The sequence below is a fragment of the Mauremys mutica genome, chromosome 12, assembly GCF_020497125.1.
Source record: "Mauremys mutica isolate MM-2020 ecotype Southern chromosome 12, ASM2049712v1, whole genome shotgun sequence".
Taxonomy (NCBI): domain Eukaryota; kingdom Metazoa; phylum Chordata; order Testudines; family Geoemydidae; genus Mauremys; species Mauremys mutica.
This window is the reverse complement of record NC_059083.1, coordinates 81,249,481-81,270,476: the sequence shown is the minus strand read 5'-3', so window position 1 is coordinate 81,270,476 and position 20,996 is coordinate 81,249,481. Positions and strand designations below refer to the sequence as shown.

At 58.9% G+C, this 20,996-nt stretch overlaps 1 protein-coding gene across 2 annotated transcripts; it reads left to right on the top strand.

Annotated features, from left to right (window-relative positions):
• The first annotated feature begins 642 nt into the window (after positions 1 to 642).
• Positions 643 to 20,904, top strand: GAA (alpha glucosidase). 2 transcript variants are annotated; one of them, XM_044983287.1, is made up of 20 exons: positions 643 to 825; positions 1,398 to 2,027; positions 2,278 to 2,423; positions 3,234 to 3,399; positions 4,224 to 4,320; positions 4,654 to 4,773; positions 5,248 to 5,366; positions 5,610 to 5,741; positions 6,513 to 6,623; positions 7,037 to 7,150; positions 7,329 to 7,413; positions 7,999 to 8,116; positions 9,216 to 9,349; positions 10,969 to 11,120; positions 14,362 to 14,510; positions 14,770 to 14,911; positions 15,262 to 15,360; positions 17,026 to 17,190; positions 18,457 to 18,469; positions 19,790 to 20,904. In XM_044983287.1, exons 2-20 carry the CDS (start codon positions 1,440 to 1,442, stop codon positions 19,894 to 19,896), a joined length of 2,757 nt encoding a protein of 918 aa, XP_044839222.1. In that variant the 5' UTR covers positions 643 to 825; positions 1,398 to 1,439; the 3' UTR covers positions 19,897 to 20,904. The 2 variants fall into 2 exon arrangements, with proteins under 2 accessions (XP_044839222.1, XP_044839220.1); XM_044983285.1 differs by having other exon boundaries at positions 655 to 825; positions 18,317 to 18,469.
• The last annotated feature ends 92 nt before the right edge of the window (positions 20,905 to 20,996 follow it).

The window sequence follows — 20,996 nt, the reverse complement described above, 5'->3', positions numbered from 1 at the left end:
AAGTCTGGGGAGCTCACCAGATTTGAGCAGCATCGAAGCTGAAGATGGACTATGGATGCCTCTGGACTGGGAAGATGCGTGCAGACAGGGCATGAATGAAACGGAAAATCCTCTAATCTTGGTCATACTTCCCTTCTCTACAGAATACTGTTCTTTAGTGAATTGCCAACAGTCTTTCCCATCAGTGTGAGCACCTCACTTAAGAGCTCCAACTGCAAAAACAAATCCACCTGGCTTTGCTTAGTGGTAGTGCCCCTAACTTAGGGAGCTTATACAAGGTGAAACCCTGAGGTCTGGCCTCTGCCGATCAGAATAAGCAGAGGGACATCACAGGGGAAATGCACATTTTTCTAAGCAGCCTGGACTTGTGTTTAACAGCTGCTTATTTCATAAGCCTGTGTAGGAAAAAGAGGAAAGCGCCCTGCATCTTCATCGATTTCAGATTTCCTTTGCATTTCATTTCATTTCAGTGGGTTGCTTGGCATCTCTTCTGTGTTGTGTTTGTTTTATTGACTTGCTGCTCGGCTGTGAGAAATCGCTACCGCTCTGGGCCTCAGTTTCCCCATTGCACCCCGTGGATCATGCCCACCGCCTTTGACAACGTGCTTTTGAGCTCCGCGCGTGGGAACGGCTACCCGGGGCAGCGAGCTCACGGGTGTACGTGACTTGCGTGTAATCAGCGCAAGGCCCCGGTACCGGGAGCGCGGCCCCGCCCCCGCCGTGAGACCGCCCGGGCCGGAGCCAGCCCCTCACGTGACTCGTGGCCGGGGACCAGCTGACTGGCTGCTCACGTGATCCCGCCGCTGCAGCTGGGATCGGAACCAGGTACGGGGCTGTGGGAGGCGGGGTCCCCCCCCGCCGGGCTCGGGGCGGGGGAGCCTCCCCCCCCCGCCGGGGATGGGGCTCGGGGATGGGGCCTCCCCTGCCCTGCCGGGCATGCGGTGCCCATGTCGCCTCCCTGGCGCACCTGGGGCGGGGCCCTTGGCATCACGAGAACGGCCAGACTGGGTCAGACCAAAGGTCCATCCTGGCCAGTGTCCTGCCTGCCGACAGGGGCCAGGGCCAGGTGCCCCAGAGGGAGTGAACCTGACAGGCAATGATCAAGTGATCTCTCGCCTGCCATCCAGCTCCACCCTCTGACGAACCGAGGCTAGGGACACCCTTCCTCACCCACCCTGGCTAATAGCCATTGATGGACTGAACCTCCATGGATTTATCCAGTTCTCTTTTACACCCTGTTCTAGTCCTAGCCGTCACAAGCTCCTCCGGCAAGGAGTTCCCCAGCTTGTGGGCTGTGTGAAGATGTGGTGGGGCTTGATTGTTCTGTTCACTCAGAGGCTCCCACTAGACCTTCATGTGTAAAAACTGACCGCGGGCTTCTCCCTGTCCCCGTCTAGCTGGCTGCCTGGGCAGGCTCTGCTGTGCTCCCCAGCCCCGCAATGCCCCCAGTGAGGCTGAAGGAGGCAGAGAATTTCCACACCTGCCACAAGGCTTCCTGCCCCGTGCTGCAGTTGTCTGTCATCAGTATTGCTGCCCTGCTCGCAACAGTTGCCCTATACCCCATATTCAATGTCCATGAAGTCAGTGTGGCTGCTGCGAGCCTCCGAGACCCCCCGGGGCCAGAGACAACCCACAGATCCGGTAGTGCTAATGGAGAAGGGCGGACGTGGTATCAGAGGTGGGCAGAGCAACTGGAGACCCCAGGCACTGCTGCATCAGGGCCCTTGCACTGTGACATCTCTCCGGATGGCCGATTTGACTGTGCACCTGAGAAACTTCTCTCCAGAGCAGAGTGTGAGGCTCGCGGCTGCTGCTACGTTCCGGTTTCCGCTAGGGGCCCTGCGATTTGGCAGCCCTGGTGTTTCTTCCCACCCAGCTACCCCAGTTACAAGGTGGAGAACCTGAGTGCCACAGAGACCGGTTACACTGCCAGCCTGACCCGCACTGTTCCCACCTTCTTCCCAGAAGACATAATGGTTCTGCGGCTGGACGTGGTGTTTGAGACGGAGGGCAGGCTCCACTTCACGGTCAGTGGGTGCATTAGCCAGCCACAATGGGGCTCGGGCCGCAGGAGTCACTAGCTGTGGTGCTGAGTGAGGGGTGTGCCTAGAGCCCGTAGGCATTACTTCCCTTGCTGAGCAGTTCTTGGAGCTGGGTTTTCTGCCCTTCAGGGTGACTGGTCGCCTACAAGCCGTTGGGTCAACCTCATAGGTTACTGTAATGAAATGTCACTTGCTCCAGCCTGTAAAGCTCTCTCGGTCTCTCCCTTTCTTACAGCTCAGGGATCCAGCAAACAAACGCTATGAAGTGCCACTTGAAACCCCAAAAGCGAGAGGCCAAATCACCTCTAAACTGTACAGTGTGCAGGTCTCAGCTGACCCCTTTGGCCTGATGGTATTCAGGGAATCCAGCGGGCAGGTTCTGTAAGTGCTTCCACCCTCCTGAAACAAAACATTCCCCTCTGACTCACCCCCTTCCGGAGCCTGGGCCTAGCCACTGCCAAAGGTGGGGATGGGGCTACAAGTGGGAAGTGTCATTACTGCCCAGCTATAATCAGAGTAACCTCTCGTTGCACCCTCTCTCCACCCCTCTCAGACATCGGGTCCTTGGCTTTGTGTTCTCGCTACCTCACTTGGCTTACTCTCCCTCGAGAGACAGACAGGCAGCTGCAGCTGTACCTGCCTCTTATGCCACAGCTGCCCTGGGAAGAAGCAGTTCCACTGGCATCAGGAACTGGCCAGGCCCACAGGGCAGTTACCTGGGTTTTGTGAACCAGGTGCCAGGGTGAAGTGATGGAAGCAGAGGCAGCATCTTGCTGTCAGTGAGTTTCCTGTTTTCATCGTACCTGAATCCATAGCTTGTGTTGACCAAGGCACCAGGTGACTCAATGCCTTGCTCGGGGTGAAGCAGTGATTCTAGGCCTCAGCTGGGGTTTGGGGCCCTGGCTCCCCACTCCCTTGCTGCTCCCCCTGCCCCCTGTGCAGTTCACAGCTGGGGAAAAGACTGCACTTTCTGTGATCACACACGAGTCCAGCTGGAAGCTTTCGTTTTCTCCTTTCCCGAGGAGCTGCCATTTCCCTGGCTTAGAGGCTCCTTCCTCTGCCTGGTATCTAGCATATGATGGCGTGAAGGCCTGTCTGGGTGGAAGAGCTGCTTCTAAGCAAGCTTTCCTAGCTCAGCTCCCTGTGGGATTTGCTGTCTGCCTTCAGGGAGTCTCCGTTTCTCTTTGGCAGGTTGAACACCACGGTTGCTCCCCTCTTCTTTGCTGACCAGTTCCTCCAGATCTCCACCTCCCTGCCATCCCGTTTCATCTCTGGCCTGGGGGAGCACCTGACCTCACTCGCCCTCAATGTCAATTGGACCAAAGTCACCCTTTGGAATCGGGACATGGCGCCCACGGTAAGGGATAATGACTCAGCTTTGCATGCAGGGCCTGGCAGGAAGGACGGAGGCCCATTGTGAGTGTCCCTGCGATGTTAACATGGACTGTCAGCTCCATGTGTTTCTCTCGACCCCAGTTCCAGGGCTCTTACTCTCAAATGAACGTGACTTTTTTGAGGTGTCTCACGAGCTCTCTGGGCGAGGGCTCGGCACCCAGCCTGGCAGTGGGATGCTGGTGCCGTTGTTCCCAGAGTTAGGGTTCAGGGGACCTGGGTTCAGCTCTCGGACACTCAGGAGTGTCTCTTCTCCTGCAAATGCAGCTGAGCTTGGCCCCATCACAGCCGGTTGGGGGCCCCTGGCTCCAGTCCCTTGGGAGATCTCTCCTGGGCAAGCTCATTTCTCTGGGCCACCTACCAGCAACCCAGGTGTGTACAATAGGGACCCAGGGGACTGTCCCACGTGTCCCAAGCTCCCTGAGTCTCCCCCTGCCGCCAGGGCTAAGAGCGTTTTACAGCCAGCAGGGAGAGTTTGGGGCTGTAGGAGAACAAGCCGCATCACCACAGAGCTCGCTCGTGTTTCTATAAATCCCCATTGCTGCCTGCTACTAAAGAGCAGCAAGAATCCGAGGCAGGATGTGTGGCTGGCGCCATGGGAGCTCCCAGCACTGGTGCCCTGCCTATGTGAATGCCCAGCAGGTCAGCCCTGAAAATCGGGGATGAGCAGCTACCCAGCTGTGTACCCAGCCCTGCGCCGGCTGGCAGGATGGGCCGGCTGCTGCACTGCTTCCTGTTGACTTGCCTTGCCCGAGTATCACTTACAATTCACGCTCTGCTGTACTTTAGCCTTACGTCAATCTCTATGGCTCTCACCCGTTCTACCTGGTGATGGAGGATGGCGGCTTGGCCCATGGAGTCTTCCTGCTGAACAGCAACGCGATGGGTACGTGCCTTGCTACCAGCCACTCCTGCCTTTATTGTGAACGGCTCGGGGGAAGCTGGCCGGCTAACAAGCCCTCAGAGGGGTTTGAGGTCAACGGCTTGGATTCAGGGACTGCATTTCCTCCTGTGCCACGGGCGGTGTCGTTACACCTGCCCATGGCTAGCGCGGATGAGCAGAGACATCCAGCAGAGACTTGTGGAAGTGGCTCCACGTGTGGTTGGCTGCCGGTCTCGGCAGCTTTTGTGGTTGTAGGGGGAAGGCACATGTTGGACGTGGCTGGAGCGATGCTCCCGGGCTGTGTTCTCAGCCAGCTTGCTCCTGTTTGCCTTGCAGATGTGGTGCTGCAGCCGAGCCCAGCCCTGACTTGGAGAACAACAGGCGGCATTCTGGATTTCTATGTCTTCCTGGGCCCTGACCCCAAGAGCGTGGTCCGGCAGTATCTGGATGTCATCGGTAGGGTGTTCGGCGGAGCCGCCCTCCTGCTCCGCTAGCCTCTGGGAGAGGGACTGGCCTTGCCCTGATGCGGCTTTTGTTGGGAGCAAACAGTCGAGCTGCGAGTCTCCTGGATGGGCTGGGCAGCCTTTACAGGGCACGAGCGGCTTCACAGCTGGTGAACAGTTTGCTTCCTCCTTTGCCCAGTGCATCAGGACTGTCCGTGCTGGGGCCGCGGCGTCTAAAGCAAAGTCCTGCTCTGTCCTGACAGCTGTTCTCCCGAGCACGCTGGGGAGGGCAAGGGCCCCGTCATTGGCTCTGAAGGCCTCTGTGTCCCTTCTGCTGCCTGCTGTTGGTGGAGGCAGGTGCCAGTGGGTGGCCGTCAGTCAGGACCCTGCTCTCAGGGTAGCCGGAGAGGAGGCTGCCGAGTGAATTGGGTTTAATCCGTTTCCACATCTCTGGGCTACTCTCTAATCTGCTTCCTCCTAACTTCAGGGTACCCGTTCATGCCCCCCTACTGGGGCCTGGGATTCCACTTGTGCCGCTGGGGCTACTCCTCCACCGCTGCGACCCGGCAGGCTGTGAAGAACATGACAGCAGCACAGTTCCCCTTGGTAGGTCTGGTTCTCTCCTGGGACAGGCTGCGTCCCCTGGCAGCAGCACCTCTTGCTATGGAGCCCTGAAATGAGCCAACCCTGAGCCAGCTCAAGGCAACCAACGCAGGTGCTGAGCCAGACAGCAAGGGGGTGGGGAGTAGGGTGACGGTGCCGAGTGGCCATGGTGGGTGGGTCGCCAGGCTGTGTGTGGCTGGGGGTTGTCCCAGTCCCTCTCTGACACTGGGGTCTCGGCCTTTGCAGGATGTGCAATGGAACGACCTAGATTATACAGATGCCAAGAGAGACTTCACCTTCGACAAGAACAACTTCAGGGACTATGCGGACATGGTGGGGGAGTTCCACCAAAGCGGCCGGAGGTACGTCATGATCGTGGTAAGTGACGCCCTGAACGCCAGCCCCCTGTTCTCGTACCTCGGGATGGTTGTCCTCCGGACTCTGCGCTTTGCCCCGTCATCCCGTGTCCTCCCTTTGCCACCTTCCCCTTCAGTGTTGGGGATTTGGGAATCAAACGTGCCGCAGCCCGACTGGTGACTTGAGTTTGGCTGCCAGGGCTCAGGCTGGCGCATCACCAACCCAAACGATTTTTGGTGGTGGTTGAATGCCCCTGGAGAGGGGACCAGAGGAACCTCAGAACATGGAGTAAACCAGCTCCGAAATACCCCTTCGTCTCCCCGTGCCCTGTTGAGAGTCAGTTTCCCTGGCTGCTTGTTCTGGTCCGTGGTCCTGGGGGGGAGGGTTGGTTGTAGCTGGCAGGAGTTAGCTTTGGTTGTTGGTCTGATCCTGTTTCTGAAGACCAGGCCGAGGCAAGGAAAGCCGACTGAGGGAACGTGGGTTGTGCTTTGCTTGCAGAGAAGTTGCCGATGCGGCACGTGAGTCACGCAGTGACCCTGGTAAAGCAAAGAACTTGGTAACCTCCCTGAAACCTGCTGCTCAGCAGTTCCTTGAGTTCAGTTTGCACCACGTCCTCAGGCTCCATCCTGTCTCGCCCTTCGGCGGCGCTGTGCAGTAGCCAAGGGTTGGGTTCCACCCAAGGACCTACACAGAGGCTCTAGGGAATCGCATTCATCTCTCTCCGAGAGCGTGATGTTTCTCTCCTTCTCCTTCTCACCGATCAGTGAGCTGCTCACGTTTCTTCCCCATCAGGATCCAGCAATCAGCAGCTCGGGGCCCCCCGGCAGCTACAAACCCTACGATGATGGGCTGAAGCGAGGGGTGTTCATCCGAAATGCAACGGGGAAGCCTCTGGTTGGGAAAGTGAGTCCTGGGCCTGGAGCGGGAGATGAGTCAGTGTCAGAGCTGAAACCAGGGGGTCTCCGGGGGTGGATGAAGATGTTAAAGCCCAGAGCCCATGTCCCACTGGTGTCAAACCTCCCAGTCTGTGTTCTGGGTTGAGTGGAGCCCTGGTCACCTCCCAGTGTCCCCAGCCAAAGCAGAGACCTTCTTCCCCAGGGAGGAGGAGTCTCCCTCTCTCCAAACTCATGGGAAGTGTCCCCTGCCATCACCAGAGGCCCTTGACCCTGCCTCACTGCCTGTTCCACTCTCCTTAGCATGTGCATGGGTCACTGAGGCCAGCAGCCATCGAGCAGAGAGGGAGAGGGCTGGAGACTGTCTAGATGGCCAGAGTCCTGCTGACAAGTGTGGCTCCAGTGGTGTCCTTTGCCTCCCAGGTATGGCCTGGCCCGACCGTCTTCCCAGACTTCACTAACCCAGAGACTCACCGGTGGTGGCACGACATGGTGAAGGAGTTCCATGACCAGGTGCCCTTCGACGGCATGTGGATTGTGAGTGGCTTCCCTCTCTCTGCCCTGCTGGGACCCAGGGCACCTGGAGCAGGATGGGGATTTGGAGCTGGAGCCCTGGGGGAGGGTGGGGGGTGTGGTGCTGGATCCGCAATACTTCTGACTCCCTGCACAACTGCCAGCATCCTGGTCCAGAGACGAGAGTCCTTTCTCTTGCCAGGACATGAACGAGCCATCTAACTTTGTGGCGGGCTCCTTGGACGGCTGCCCAAACAACAAACTGGAAAACCCACCCTATGTGCCAGGTAAGGAACTGCGGGCAAAGAGCCTTCTGCTGGCAAATGCGGGGCCAGGAGAACCAGTGGGACAAGAGGGCCCTGAGTCCCTCGAACGACTGTCCTGGAGGCGTCCAGGCACGCAGCCCACTGCTCTCCGGCGCTGCACCAAGCCTGTGTGTGAAGGAGACGCCGGCGGCCTTTGCAGAAGAGCAGGGGAGCAGCTGGAGGCTGCACCATGAAGCAAACCTGGTTCGGGTCTCGGGGAGGCTGAGCTGGGAGACCCGCAGAGTCCAGGCTGGTTCCTGTTCTCTCTGCTCAGGCAGCTGGAGGCTGAGTCCAGAGACCTGCTCCTGCTCCCGCTGTAGCCCTAGGCGTGCTGATGGTCAATTCCCCTTTCCCTGGTGGCGACGTGCCCGTCTGCAGGAGAACGGGGCGCCAGAGAAGCCTTCAGCTGCCCTCAGGAGTTGCCAGGAGCCCGCTGGCACCCCTGAAGTGGCCTGGGGGCTGAGGACTCATGCTGAGCGTGACAGGGCGTGTTCCCTGCAGGTCCAGGACTGCTCCGCCCAGGCTGCACGGAGCCCTGGGACTCACCCGTTCCCTCTCTCCTTGCAGGCGTCCTGGGGGGCAGCCTGCGGGCAGGGACTATCTGTGCCTCCAGCCAGCAGTACCTGTCCTCGCACTACAACCTCCACAGTCTGTACGGGCTGACGGAGGCCATCGCGTCCCACGAGTACGTCCGGCACTGACCACGCGGCGGGCGGGCGGCTGGCTCCTAGGAATCTGCTCAGTGCTGGGGGCCAGCCCTGGGAAACCTCGGGGAGGGGGGCTCTCGGGGCTGCTGCTGCAGGGCTGACTGCAGGTGCGACTGGTTCGAGCTGCGGCCTTTCGCTGACGGGAGGCTGTGGCAGCCAGCCGTGATATGCCCCCAGCTGGCCCAGGAGAGACGCTTCACTGCAGCTTTGTGCAAGTGGCCAGATGCATTATGGGTGCTTCCCCATCCCACGGCAGTGCCAGCTGCTGGCCACTCCTGGATGCGGAAGCAGACTGTAGCCCATTGCTCTGGCCTTGCGTGGCAGGAGGCTGGGTGGGCGGAGGTATGGCAGGAGCTGTTCCCAGCCCTCTGGCCTCCTGGTCTGTTTGTTGGGAGAGTTTCCCCCAGTGTCTGAAGTCCTCCTTTTAACTGCGCAGGTTTTCTGCTGATCTGCTTCCCCTGCAGCCTGCCCTGAGATATGCCCAAGCCCCTCTGCTCCCCCTGGCATGACAGGCCCAGAAATGTCCTGTGCAGTCTGAGTTGCCAACACTAGGGGGGCATGTTAACTGCTTCAAGCCTCTCGGGTGCTGTGCAACTCGATCTCCTGAGTCCCAGAGCTGGGGGCCGGGGGCTGTCGCTGAGTTGACGTGCGTCCGCTGGAGCCAGCGGGCTGAGGCTGCTCCCTCCTACAGGGCTGTGATCCTGCGCGCAGGGCTGAGGAGCTGTCAGCTGAATTCCTGGGATGGACAGAAGGGAGTGAGAAGGGCCCAGCTTGCGCAGGGTCCCCCTGGCCAGCATCCCCTGCCCCTGGGTAAGGCGGGCTCCAGTGTCAGGCTGAGAGCTGTTGGCAAGCACTCCTGGGTTCCACGGTGCGTGGGCAGGTTTAGAAGAGGTGATTCCATTGCACGCCCTATGCAGGGCGTCTGCCTCAGGGTGTCTTCATTGGCAGGGGCTTGTGCTGTAGGTGGCCGAATCCCTGTCCCCCGCCGGCTGAGCCGCGCTGGGAGGGGACGGATGCTTGTGCTGAGCTGGGGAGACTCCTGCAACTGGCCTGACTCATCTGTTTCCTTTCCCCAAGTGCGCTGGTGAGGGTGCGAGGGAAGCGCCCTTTCGTGATCTCGCGGTCAACCTTTGCGGGTCACGGCCGCTTCGCCGGCCACTGGACTGGGGACGTCAGGAGCAGCTGGGAGCAGCTGTATTACTCTATCCCAGGTATCCCCGTCACTGTTCAGGTGTCCTGTGCCACAGCCCTGTCCTGATCCCTCTAGGCCACTTCCCTTCCCCGCCATGTCAGCTAACCCCCTTGGACAGCGTCTGGAGCCCCTGCTCCTCCTGCCCTGTGCAGTGAGCTCTGCAGTAATGTCATGACTGGATGTTGCCTAGCACCAATCTCTAGGTGCCTTCCTGCTGCATTTCAGGTGCAGTCATCCATGCCCAGTAAACCTCCGCAGGGCGCACCACTCCAAAGCATAACCCCCCCGCGCCACCCCCTGCAATCAGCCTGCCTGCCCAGGAAGGCTGGGGGAAATGGAGGATACTTGTGACATGCCCTGGGGCTCGGCAGATGGGGCTGTGTCAGGCCAAGAGAATCCGCGAGGCCAAGCCGAGGCCTCTTGCTGAGGGCACCCTTCGAGCAGGGAGTGTGGTGAAATCACCTCTGCAATTTTGCTCTGCTGTGGCAGGTAAGTCCCAGGGGAAGCCTGTCTCCTAGAATACAGGGTCCAGGCTGCCTGGGTTCATAAATCTGCACTGGTCACTGGGATTTCCTAGCACTGATGTGGGCCTGAGAACCTTCCTCTCTGGGGTCTGCTGCATTGGGTCATGTGCTGTCTTTACGCCTTCCCCTCGCACCCCCGGTCCGGGGTGGTGTCCCTGCTCCATTCGCTCTGCTCCCATGGAACTGGGCAGCCTGCCCCGGTGACGCATGGCGGAGCGGCTGGGGCTTGCCGCTAACCTAGCAATGGTGGAGCCCCCCGAGGACTCTCACAAGCAGGATGTGTTCCCAGAGCCAGGGAGGGGATGGGGTTAAAGGGGCCCTGGCCATCCCGGCTCCTCCCAGGCCAAGATGTGATGTGTCCCTTTGGAGAGTCGCTGCAGCATGGTGGATCTCCTCTATCTTGTTCAGGGAAGGAGGGTGTGGAAGGAGCTGTGTGTCCCAGAGCTGGGTCAGCGAGAGGATGTGTGTAATGGATACCATCGGGCCTGATGTTTGCCCTGGGCATGGTGAACTGGGGCTGTATGCCGAGAACCCAGCTGCAGGGAATTTGCCTGATGAAAGGTTTTTCCTCTGAGGCTGCAGGGAGGAGAGGAACTGCTCGGTATTGCCAGTTCCTCTCCTTACTCTGGCCCCCCCGTAATCCTCATCTCTCCCTCTGCCCCATGATGTGTCTCATGCCAGAGGCAGCCAGCCCAGAGACCCAGCGTGTTGTCTCCTGCGGCACAGCCTTCTGCTAGAGCACTGAGCATGGGGCCCTGTCTGCAGCTTCTCCATCTCCTCCTCTGTCTTCCCCGGGCCCCTTCCTAGGACTGCGGGTCTCTCCCCAGCAGCCCCACCGTCAGACCAGCCAGATGGGCAGGTCCCACTCTTGATCTCCCTTGGGTTACTAGACTGGCAGCTGGGAGAGCTGCATGGTGGCTGAGAGCAGCCACTTCCCATAGCTGATGTGCCACGACCACAGGTGTCGTCTCTGGGTCTGTCCCCCGGGCACGAGTCAGCGCCAGTCCCCCTGTGGGAAGGGGGGAGAGATGGGCATTTGCACCAGTCCCCTCCAGCCTGCCCGGGGTCCTGGTGTTCTCCATGCTTCAGAGACTGTGTTTCCCCCCTCTCCCAGGGGTGCTGCTCTTCAACCTGTACGGGGTGCCGCTGGTCGGGGCGGACGTCTGCGGCTTTCTGGGTGACACCTCTGAGGAGCTGTGCGTACGCTGGACCCAGCTGGGCGCCTTCTATCCCTTCATGCGGAACCACAACGACCACGGCAACAAGGTGAGGGCAGGCAGGAGCCTGGTGCCTGTGCAGGGAGCGCCGGAGGGAATCTCATGGCCAAGCTGGACTCCTCTGGCAAAGCCCAGTTCTTCCTTCTCAGCCGGTGGTGATTCCAGGGGGCTGGAGGAGTGTGTGTGTGGGGCAGGGGGGAGTTGGAGGGTTGTGACCAGGGAGGGGGACAGAACAGAGTCCTGGCAAGGTGTGTGTGGCCTAAAGAAGGCCTGGAGGGACGGGGCGCAGGTCTGTGCCGTGCGTGGCTGCTCTGCTGGATAACGGCGCCCGGAAGGGCTCCTCCACGGAGCGTTTCCATGCTAGTCTCACGTTCAGTGTTGGGAAGCCGATGGGGACTGATGCTGATCTCAGGACTGGGACTCAGGAGATCTGGGTCCCGCCGCTGGCCTGGTCACTGACGTGCTGTGACCTTTGAGGCCCTGCCACTCTCCTGGGCCTCGATTCCGCACTGGGACCATAGGGCAGCTCGGGCCTCTGCCCCTCGTTACCTGCACACAATTCTGTTACTCGCGCTCTCTAGCGGCACCCACCTTTACCCCGGTCCTAGGGCTCAGGGTGTCCCCTTACACTCTAGGGAACCCCCTCCCATACACCCCGGTCCTAGGGCGCAGGGTGTCCCCTTACACTCTAGGGAACCCCCCCCACATACACCCCGTTCCTAGGGCTCAGGGTGTCCCCTTACACTCTAGGGAACCCCCCCCATACACCCCGTTCCTAGGGCGCAGGGTGTCACCTTACACTCTAGGGAACCCCCCCACATACACCCCGTTCCTAGGGCTCAGGGTGTCCCCTTACACTCTAGGGAACCCCCCGCACATACACCCCGGTCCTAGGGCTCAGGGTGTCCCCTTACACTCTAGGGAACCTCACCCCATTCCTAGGGCTCAGGGTGTCCCCTTACACTCTAGGGAACCCCCCCCATACACCCCGTTCCTAGGGCTCAGGGTGTCCCCTTACACTCTAGGGAACCCCCCCCGTTCCTAGGGCGCAGGGTGTCACCTTACACTCTAGGGAACCCCCCCACATACACCCCGGTCCTAGGGCTCAGGGTGTCACCTTACACTCTAGGGAACCCCCCCCCCGTTCCTAGGGCTCAGGGTGTCACCTTAACTCTAGGGAACCTCCCCCCCCCCCCCGTTCCTAGGGCTCAGGGTGTCCCCTTACACTCTAGGGAACCCCCCCCCCATACACCCCGTTCCTAGGGCTCAGGGTGTCCCCTTACACTCTAGGGAACCCCCCCCCATACACCCCGTTCCTAGGGCTCAGGGTGTCCCCTTACACTCTAGGGAACCCCCCCCCATACACCCCGTTCCTAGGGCTCAGGGTGTCCCCTTACACTCTAGGGAACCCCCCCCCCCATACACCCCGTTCCTAGGGCTCAGGGTGTCACCTTAACTCTAGGGAACCCCCCCTCACCCCGTTCCTAGGGCTCAGGGTGTCACCTTACACTGTAGGGACCCCCCCCCCCGTTCCTAGGGCGCAGGGTGTCACCTTACACTCTAGGGAACCCCCCCATACACCCCATTCCTAGGGCTCAGGGTGTCCCCTTACACTCTAGGGAACCTCACCCCATTCCTAGGGCGCAGGGTGTCCCCTTACACTCTAGGGAACCCCCCCATACACCCCGTTCCTAGGGCTCAGGGTGTCACCTTACACTCTAGGGAACCTCACCCCATTCCTAGGGCTCAGGGTGTCCCCTTACACTCTAGGGAACCCCCCCCATACACCCCGTTCCTAGGGCTCAGGGTGTCCCCTTACACTCTAGGGAACCCCCCCCGTTCCTAGGGCGCAGGGTGTCACCTTACACTCTAGGGAACCCCCCCACATACACCCCGGTCCTAGGGCTCAGGGTGTCACCTTACACTCTAGGGAACCCCCCCCCCCGTTCCTAGGGCTCAGGGTGTCACCTTAACTCTAGGGAACCTCCCCCCCCCCCGTTCCTAGGGCTCAGGGTGTCCCCTTACACTCTAGGGAACCCCCCCCACAAACACCCCGGTCCTAGGGCTCAGGGTGTCCCCTTACACTCTAGGGAACCCCCCCCCCATACACCCCGTTCCTAGGGCTCAGGGTGTCACCTTAACTCTAGGGAACCCCCCCTCACCCCGTTCCTAGGGCTCAGGGTGTCACCTTACACTGTAGGGACCCCCCCCCCGTTCCTAGGGCGCAGGGTGTCACCTTACACTCTAGGGAACCCCCCCATACACCCCATTCCTAGGGCTCAGGGTGTCCCCTTACACTCTAGGGAACCTCACCCCATTCCTAGGGCGCAGGGTGTCCCCTTACACTCTAGGGAACCCCCCCATACACCCCGTTCCTAGGGCTCAGGGTGTCACCTTACACTCTAGGGAACACCCCCCCCGCCCCCGTTCTAGGGCTCAGGGTGTCCCCTTACACTCTGTGGGTTTGCAGGGTCTTTTACCAGTGAAAGAGCCTTACACGGTGTTGTTCTACTCCCCCTCTCTTTATTACCATTACCAAAGCAGACTGCACACGCTACCTGCGCAGTGCTCACCACTCCCAATGAGGCAGATGAACTTTGCTCTGCTGGCCAGTCAGGCTCAAGTCGTCCGGGGACTCCAGCTTCTGCCTGGTGCTAGCAGGATGTTGAGGTCTGGCAGCTCTGATCCTGGGCTGTGTCCTGATCTTGGAAGTTCCCAAGAACTTCCTTTTGGACCCCAGTTTATATAGTGAAACTTGAGTCCTGCTTAGCTGCACCTTAACCAATCATTTTACTACAATTTTACTAACCAATCCTAACAAAATTCTCTCACCAATCCTACCCCAGCACCTTAATTAATTTACACCTAGCAAAACGAATTATGTAACAGACAAACAAAGAAGCAGACAGACCATACAGACAAACCATAGATAGTGGGGACAGAACAATAAAGAAATGAGGATTTCACAACCACACCTATTGAGAAGTGATTTCTTGCCGGACAGATGCTGTCAGACTAAGTTTCCTTTAACCACCTTAAGCTCTGTTTCTGTATCTGGTGATAGTGGGTGCTGGTTCCTAACAGCCGGATATTCCATTGTTTTAATGTAATTTAGGTGGGATGTGAGGTGGTGACTTCCTGCTTCTCAGCTCATGGCTGCTGCTCTCCTAACATGGCTGCAGACAAAGGCCTTGGGCTTTACAATATGGCTACAGGAAAAGGCCTGATCCTCACAGTGGGATCTGCCTGCACCCTCCTAGTTTCTCAGCTGGACTCCTCCTCTCTCGTAGCCCCAGGAGCCGTACGCCTTCGGCCCTGCGGCCCAGGAGGCCATGAGGAAGGCCCTCTTCCTGCGATACTCGCTGCTGCCGTATCTCTACACCCTCTTCCACAAGGCCCACTCGGCGGGGGAGACGGTAGCACGACCTCTCTTCCTGGAGTGAGCATCCTACCGGGCCCACAGCAGGGAGGATGGGTTGGTCTGGGTGTCTGATTGGGGGCTGGGGGCATGGCATGGGGATTGGCACATGCCCGCATTCAGTCCAGTGCATGGGTTGGCGTAGCACAGCTGCGACTGTTCCAGTCGTGTGTCCCGTCTCTCCCCCACCGCAAGCAGGAGGTGCCTGGACAGGGCGGGGCTCTGAAGGTACAGCGTACTCGGTGTTAGAATACAGGCTTCACCCGGATCCATTCTGCAGGTTCCCCGCAGACCCGAACACCCTGAGTGTTGACCGTCAGTTCATGTGGGGGGCAGGGCTCCTCGTCACGCCAGTGCTAGAGGCAGGGAAGACCAAAGTCAGCGGCTACTTCCCCGTAGAGACTTGGTATAACCTGATGGCAGTAAGTACGCGGTACAGCCGGTGCTCTTTGGAATAACGTGGGTTCTTGGCCTTCCACCAGCAAACAGCCGTCGCTGTAAGCTAGGTCTGGTCTGGTCTGGTCTCCTCGCCGTTCCTAAATGCGCAGCTCCCCCGTCGCATCCCAGCAGGTGTCTGTTAATGCAGTTCCTCGTTGGCCTGGCTTTCCCTGCATGCTGCTGGCTTCCTGGGAACCTCCATCCCCACACGAATGCCGGGTACCTCCCCGTTCATAGCGTTTGCAAGGCCTCTGATGTTTGGCTTGATTGGGCTTAGCTGATGAGCTGTGCCATGGGGTGTAATGACTTCCTCTCTCTATCTATTGCTCTTCAGGGCTCCGTCATCCACAGCAAGGGCCAATGGGTCCTCTTACCAGCTCCACTGGACACCATTAACGTCCATGTGCGGGCAGGACACATCCTACCTCTGCAAGTGAGTCTCTTTTGAACCATTGCCGTGTGGCACAAGTAACCATTTCCCCCTCCAGCGTAATCTCGGTTCCCCCAATCCCTTTGCTGAGGCAACAGTCACAGGTGGTGTGACTTCCATCACATGGTTGCACCTCGTGGCTGAGGTTTTCTGGCGAAGGTGCATGCAGCTTCGAGCATCAATCAGCTTATGAACTGCAGGGCTGGGGATGTTTGCAGAAGATGAGGGAGCAGAATGGTGTCAGAGAAACGGCCTTACAGGTGGAGGGATTCTTATGAGAAGGTTAAGAATTAAATCTGAGGAGTCCTGCTATACATCACAGCATGCAAGAAATGGAAGGGAGAAAAGGGAGGAATTATTTAGTATCATAAAGGGCAGTGAGGCGAAAATAGCCAAGGCTTCCTTGCTAAAATGAACCTTAATGAAATAGTTAAGCTTTTGCATGGCAGTCATCCTTAGGTTTCAGAGTCAACACCCTGTTGAACTTTATGGGGCAGCTAACAACTCTCAGCTGTTGTTTCAATCTGTCTTCACTCAGGCTTTCTGTTTCTTATTTCCAAAACTCTTTGCAACCACAAGGGCTAGAAACACCTAACTCTGAATTGAAAGCTTAGGTTCTGGTGCTGATTCCATGGTGGCAGAGTGCATGAGGCCTGAGCGTAACTGGGGCTAAGAGAGAAGGGATGGAAGATGGATGACAAAAGACTGGGCATCTGCAAGAGGTTCCAGAGTGGGGACAGAATGTCCCCAGGGCTTTTTTTTTTCAATTGATGGGACAGTGGGCTCTGGCCTGGGAATGCTGTTCAGGTCCATTCGCTGTCACGCTGCTTGTTGGTCCCAGAGTGGAGAAAATCGAAGTTATTCAGGGCACCTGGCACACTTGGCAATATGACAGTGCCAGCTTCTAAAATGTACCCCGAGGAAAGGGCATGTTAGCTGCTTAGCCTGGCGCCAGCTCAGGGTAGAGATGCTGCTTCATGTCAGCCATGTGACAAGCTGCAGGTTGCAGAATAAGCTGCGCAAACACAGACCTTGAGTTACCTGCACAAGCGTGAGTTGCTAAATGGGCCGGGAATGCGATTCGATAGGTTCTTGCTGCGTGGGCTGTGCCTGCTGCCCGGGGCAGGGTGTATCTGCCCACGGGGGGAACCTGCAGGCTATCGGCCTCGCTGGGGGATCCAGCTTCTTAGTGACACCCATCCTGGCCAGTGTGTCGTGGTTTCAGGACTGGGCACCCATCCTGCTGGTGAGCAGCACCCCCCTCCATAGCATTTCTGCCTTTCTGAGGCTGAAACTCTGAACTCCTCCACAGGGGCAATGCCGTGGGGATGCAGTTTGGGTCGTGCCCCAAGGACCTCCTGCCTACCAAATTGCTAAGCACATTGGCCCTGATCTTCAGGACCTGCCCTGCTTCCGTAGGCTGAGAGTCCCGAAGTGGCTGTGATGTACAGGGGAAGAGGGTTAGCTGTTATAAACTGGGGCTGTTGCTACACTGGCCCCGTCTGGAGAGTCAGGTGCATTGGGGTCAGGCAGTGAGGGACCTCGCACCAGCGGGTGACTGGCAGGAGACGTACGTTTATATCAGGGCCCTGGCCGGCAGCTGCCTGAGGCCACCCCCGGGAAGTACTTTGCATAGAACCCCTCTAACTGCTGGCTGCATCTCCCTAGGAGCCTGGCTTCACGACCACAGAGAGCCGGAAGAAGGGCATGACCCTGGTAGTGGCCCTGACAGTGGCTGGGGTTGCCAGAGGCGACCTGTTCTGGGATGACGGTGAGAGCCTGCTGACATTTGAGAAGGGCGACTACACTCAGATCCTCTTCCTGGCCGCGAACGTGAGTCTGGTGGGGGAGTTGGGGAGGGATGCTAAGAGTGACATCTGCCCTGTGCTGGGGGGCGCGGATGGTGCCCTGCTGCTAGCGAGAACCAGGGAGTTTTCCAGGGCTGTACTGCAGAGGTGAGACGGAAGTGCTGGATCCTGAGCCTTGGCTTGCCTGCGGGGAGCTGGGCTTTATGCACACGGGTTGCTGCAGTCTAGTCTCCTGGGCAAACGAGATTGGACAGTTGGAACTTCCGGCTGTACCTGGAAAGAGTGGGGGGCCTGTTCCCAGCAGGGCTGTCTTTTCCGAAGCACTCAGCACAGCGAAGCAGAAGGTGGTTTCTCTCGAGTTTTCCCGGAGTGCGAGTGCCCTTGCTGGTCCCCTCTCCCCGACCCGGGTACTGAGCCTCACTGGCTGTCCTGGCAATGCGGCTGCTGAATGGCACATCAGGGCACGGGCACTGCCTGTCTCCTCACTCTGCTGAAGGACTCTGCCACTCCCTAATGGCTGCAGAGCCCAGAACAGTCTGTGCCCGGTGGTGCTGGGATTTTCCCACAGCCGGCGGCAGGCTCTGTGGACATGTCTACTTTAGACCTTGGCTTCCATTTCTGGCCAGCACCATAGGTTAGTGAGACGCCTGGAAAGTACCTGGTGACAGAGCTTCCTTCTGCTTGGCTTGTCCCTGTGCCCTGGGATGTCCCCGTCCAGGAGAACGAGACCCCCTTCAGCAAGCTGTATAAATAGGGTATCTTGTGTACGAGGTGTCTGGCCGCAAACTGTGTGACGGGGGGAACAGAGCAACGTTACCCCAATGCGAGATCTCGTATGGCGTAGCTGCCGAGACTGCCCCTCCCTCTCGGGGGGGGGGGGGTGGGCCTGCCTCCCTCCCCCAGGAGACGGCGGAGCCTGCACGGATCAGGGTATGGTCAGCTCCTCCTGCCTGACTCTCCAGGGAAACTGGCCTGGGTTTGATGTCACGCTGTCACCTGGGCAGGAGACCCACCAGCTCCACCTCAGGACTTTGCTGTAGCGTCAGAGGGAAGGAGCAGGTGGGCTGAGGAGGGAGTCCCGGTACAAGCCAGCCTGGCTGGAGGGGGAATGTCAGCTGGCTTGGAGCCCTCACCTGGAGGAACTGTTGCAGGGTGTGCTGCTGAGTGAGTTGGTGCGGGTGAACAGCCAGGTGGACGGGCTGGTGCTGCAGGAGGTGACAGTGCTGGGTGTCCCCAGCCCGCCCCAGAGGGTTCTAGCTAACGGCATCCCTGTCTCCGATTTCTCCTACAGCGCAGACACCAAGGTAAAGACACCTGCGCTTCCTGCCTCATTGCTTTTGTGCTTATTCTGAGGGCTGCAAAATAGACGTCTCATTCCTGTCCTTGGGAAGGGGAGGCTGCTGCTCTGGCGGGGACCCCAGGGAGAACAGTCACAGAGGAGCATCCTGCCCGGGCAGCTGGCGCTGGAGCTGCTGCTGGGGGGAGAGGGACAAGGAGAGAGGTCAGCCTGGATTCTGAGGGTGCAGTGGGGGAGAGTCGTTTAAAAGTGGCCTGGAGAATAGACCAATCCAGGGCCCCTCCAGCTCTGAATCCCTGGATTCTCTGTGGGAGGGGAGGGGCCTGGAAAGGGTGGAGGAGATGTGGAGACCCCAGGGAGCATGTGGCAGAATCGGTCTTGATGCTGTGTCATTACTGGGGGTCACCCTTGCTGCTGCTGTTTGCTGTGGGAGTGGTGGGCTGTGGGGATCCTCGTGGGGGGTTGTCACGGAGTGTGGGGGAGACAAGGCCCTGCACCCCCGGCTTCCTGTGATTCACCATGAGTCTCAGCCAGCCAGGAAAACAGGTTTATTTAGACGACAGGAACACAGTCCAAGACAGGTCTTGCAGGTACAGACAACAGGACCCCCTCAGTTAGGTCCATCTTGGGGGGGGCCGGAGGGGGGCGGGGAAGGGAGGCAAGAGCCCCATTGAGAGGCCAGAGCCCATCTGGGCTCCCCTCCGTTTTCCCAGCCAGCTCCAAACTGAAACTCCCTCCAGCCATCTGTCTCAGCCTCCCCCCCGGCTCCTCCCCCTGCCTTTTTTCCAGTTTCCCTGGGCAGAGGTGTCACCTGGCCTCCAACCCCCCTCCTGGTTCTCATGTTACGTGCTCAGGTATCCTCCCTCAAGGAAAGTCTCCCATCCCCCAATGCAGCCAGTCCCAGCAAAACTCCCCTGCAACCTTCCCAGGTCAATACTCCGCACACAGCAAGAACATTCCCACTTCCTCACAGGGGGCCTGGAGAGCCGAGTGGGGATGAGATCAAGGGCTCTCTGGGAATCACTTTGAAGATCTCGGCAGCGAATGAGATGCCTTACGGGGCTGGAAGTGTGCCACAGGGAGAGTTCTCTAGAACTCTATAGGACGATTACACCCCTTGCACCCCAAAGATAGAGCATCTCCAGGATTCTCCCACAAGGCAGTGTTTGGGGTGTGCCCTCATGGGGGCAGAGGGTATTCGCATTGCCCTGATGCAGTTGTTGTGGATGGAGAGCAGGTCCCCAAACAAGCTGTTACCAGCCACCCGGTCCCCGCAGGCTGTGATGTTGTGTTGTCGCTGACACTGAGCTCCCCTGTGTCTCCTCAGATCCTGATTATCCCGCTCACTCTCCCAATGGGAGAGCAGTTCATGGTCACCTGGTCCTGAGTCACGATGGGACGCCTGCCTGTTTCTGCTCCTCTGCACTCTGGTGAAAGAAACAAGTCGTCAGTAAATGCAATGCAATTGCTCCATGCTGCCTTCCCTGTGTCCTGTGACCTGGCGGGGTGGAGGGATGAGGTCAGGGGAAGCGAGCTGCATTTCTAGCTTAACTCAGGTGTTCTGGGGTTGAGAGTTGGTGGTTCTTGGGTGCTTAGGTGAAGGCCGTGGATCTGCAGAACCAGCCGAGAGCTCCTTTCCACAGCCGTCCCCAGTCGTGCTGCACTGGTGTATTGGCTGCTTCTGCACCGGGGACCTGATCCAGCTACTGTTTAAGGCAATGGCCGAACTCCCATTCACTTCAGTGGAGCAGGGCTGGGCCCTAGACGGGGAGGGGAACCAAACTTCCAATCACTTCCCAAGTGGGCGGCCCAGGCGCTAGGGGAAGGAATCGGCGTGCTCAGCGTCCACAAAGACAACCGTTGCCGTGTCTAAAGCCATTACCCTTCCCGAGGCTCGAGCATGTTGTGGGAGCAAGGCAGCTGCATTTGGCAGTGACTGTCCCCTGTGGTGACAGCAGAGCTGGGACCCTTGCACTGTGCCAGATGGGTGTGCAGCTTGGGGCTTGCTGGGCGCAGGCAGAGGGTCTGTCTCCTGGTCTGAAAGCAAAGGAGACACCTTGGTTTAAGGCTTGAGAGCTGCAGGGCCTGCCACAGAATGTGCTTGTGAGGATGCTTGCTGGGGTGCAGTGGTTCTCAACCTATTTACCATTGTGGGCTGCATCCGGTACTACCTGTATGGCCCTGAGGATGTCACGTGGGCCGCAGCCGTGTGCTGAGTGGGCCGCAGGTTGAGAACCGCTGCTGGGGTGAATGGGGGCGCGGGGTGGGAGACGTGCCTTCCCCTGCAGTGTCTGTGGGTTGGGCATGCCCTGGATGTGGGGCGTTGTCCGCCTGGCCTAGAGAAGCGCAGAGGGACGGGCTGTGGGTGGTCTCGTCACTGTGCAGTGGAGCTTCCTGCTCTTCTGGGGAGATTTATTGCTAATAAAGGCCACTGTGAATGTTCTTTTGACCTTGGCTCGTGCAGACTTGGAGTGTGGAGTAAGATGGTTCATTGGTGCCAGAAGGTAACTTGGTCCCCAGGCTCCCTGGTGGCA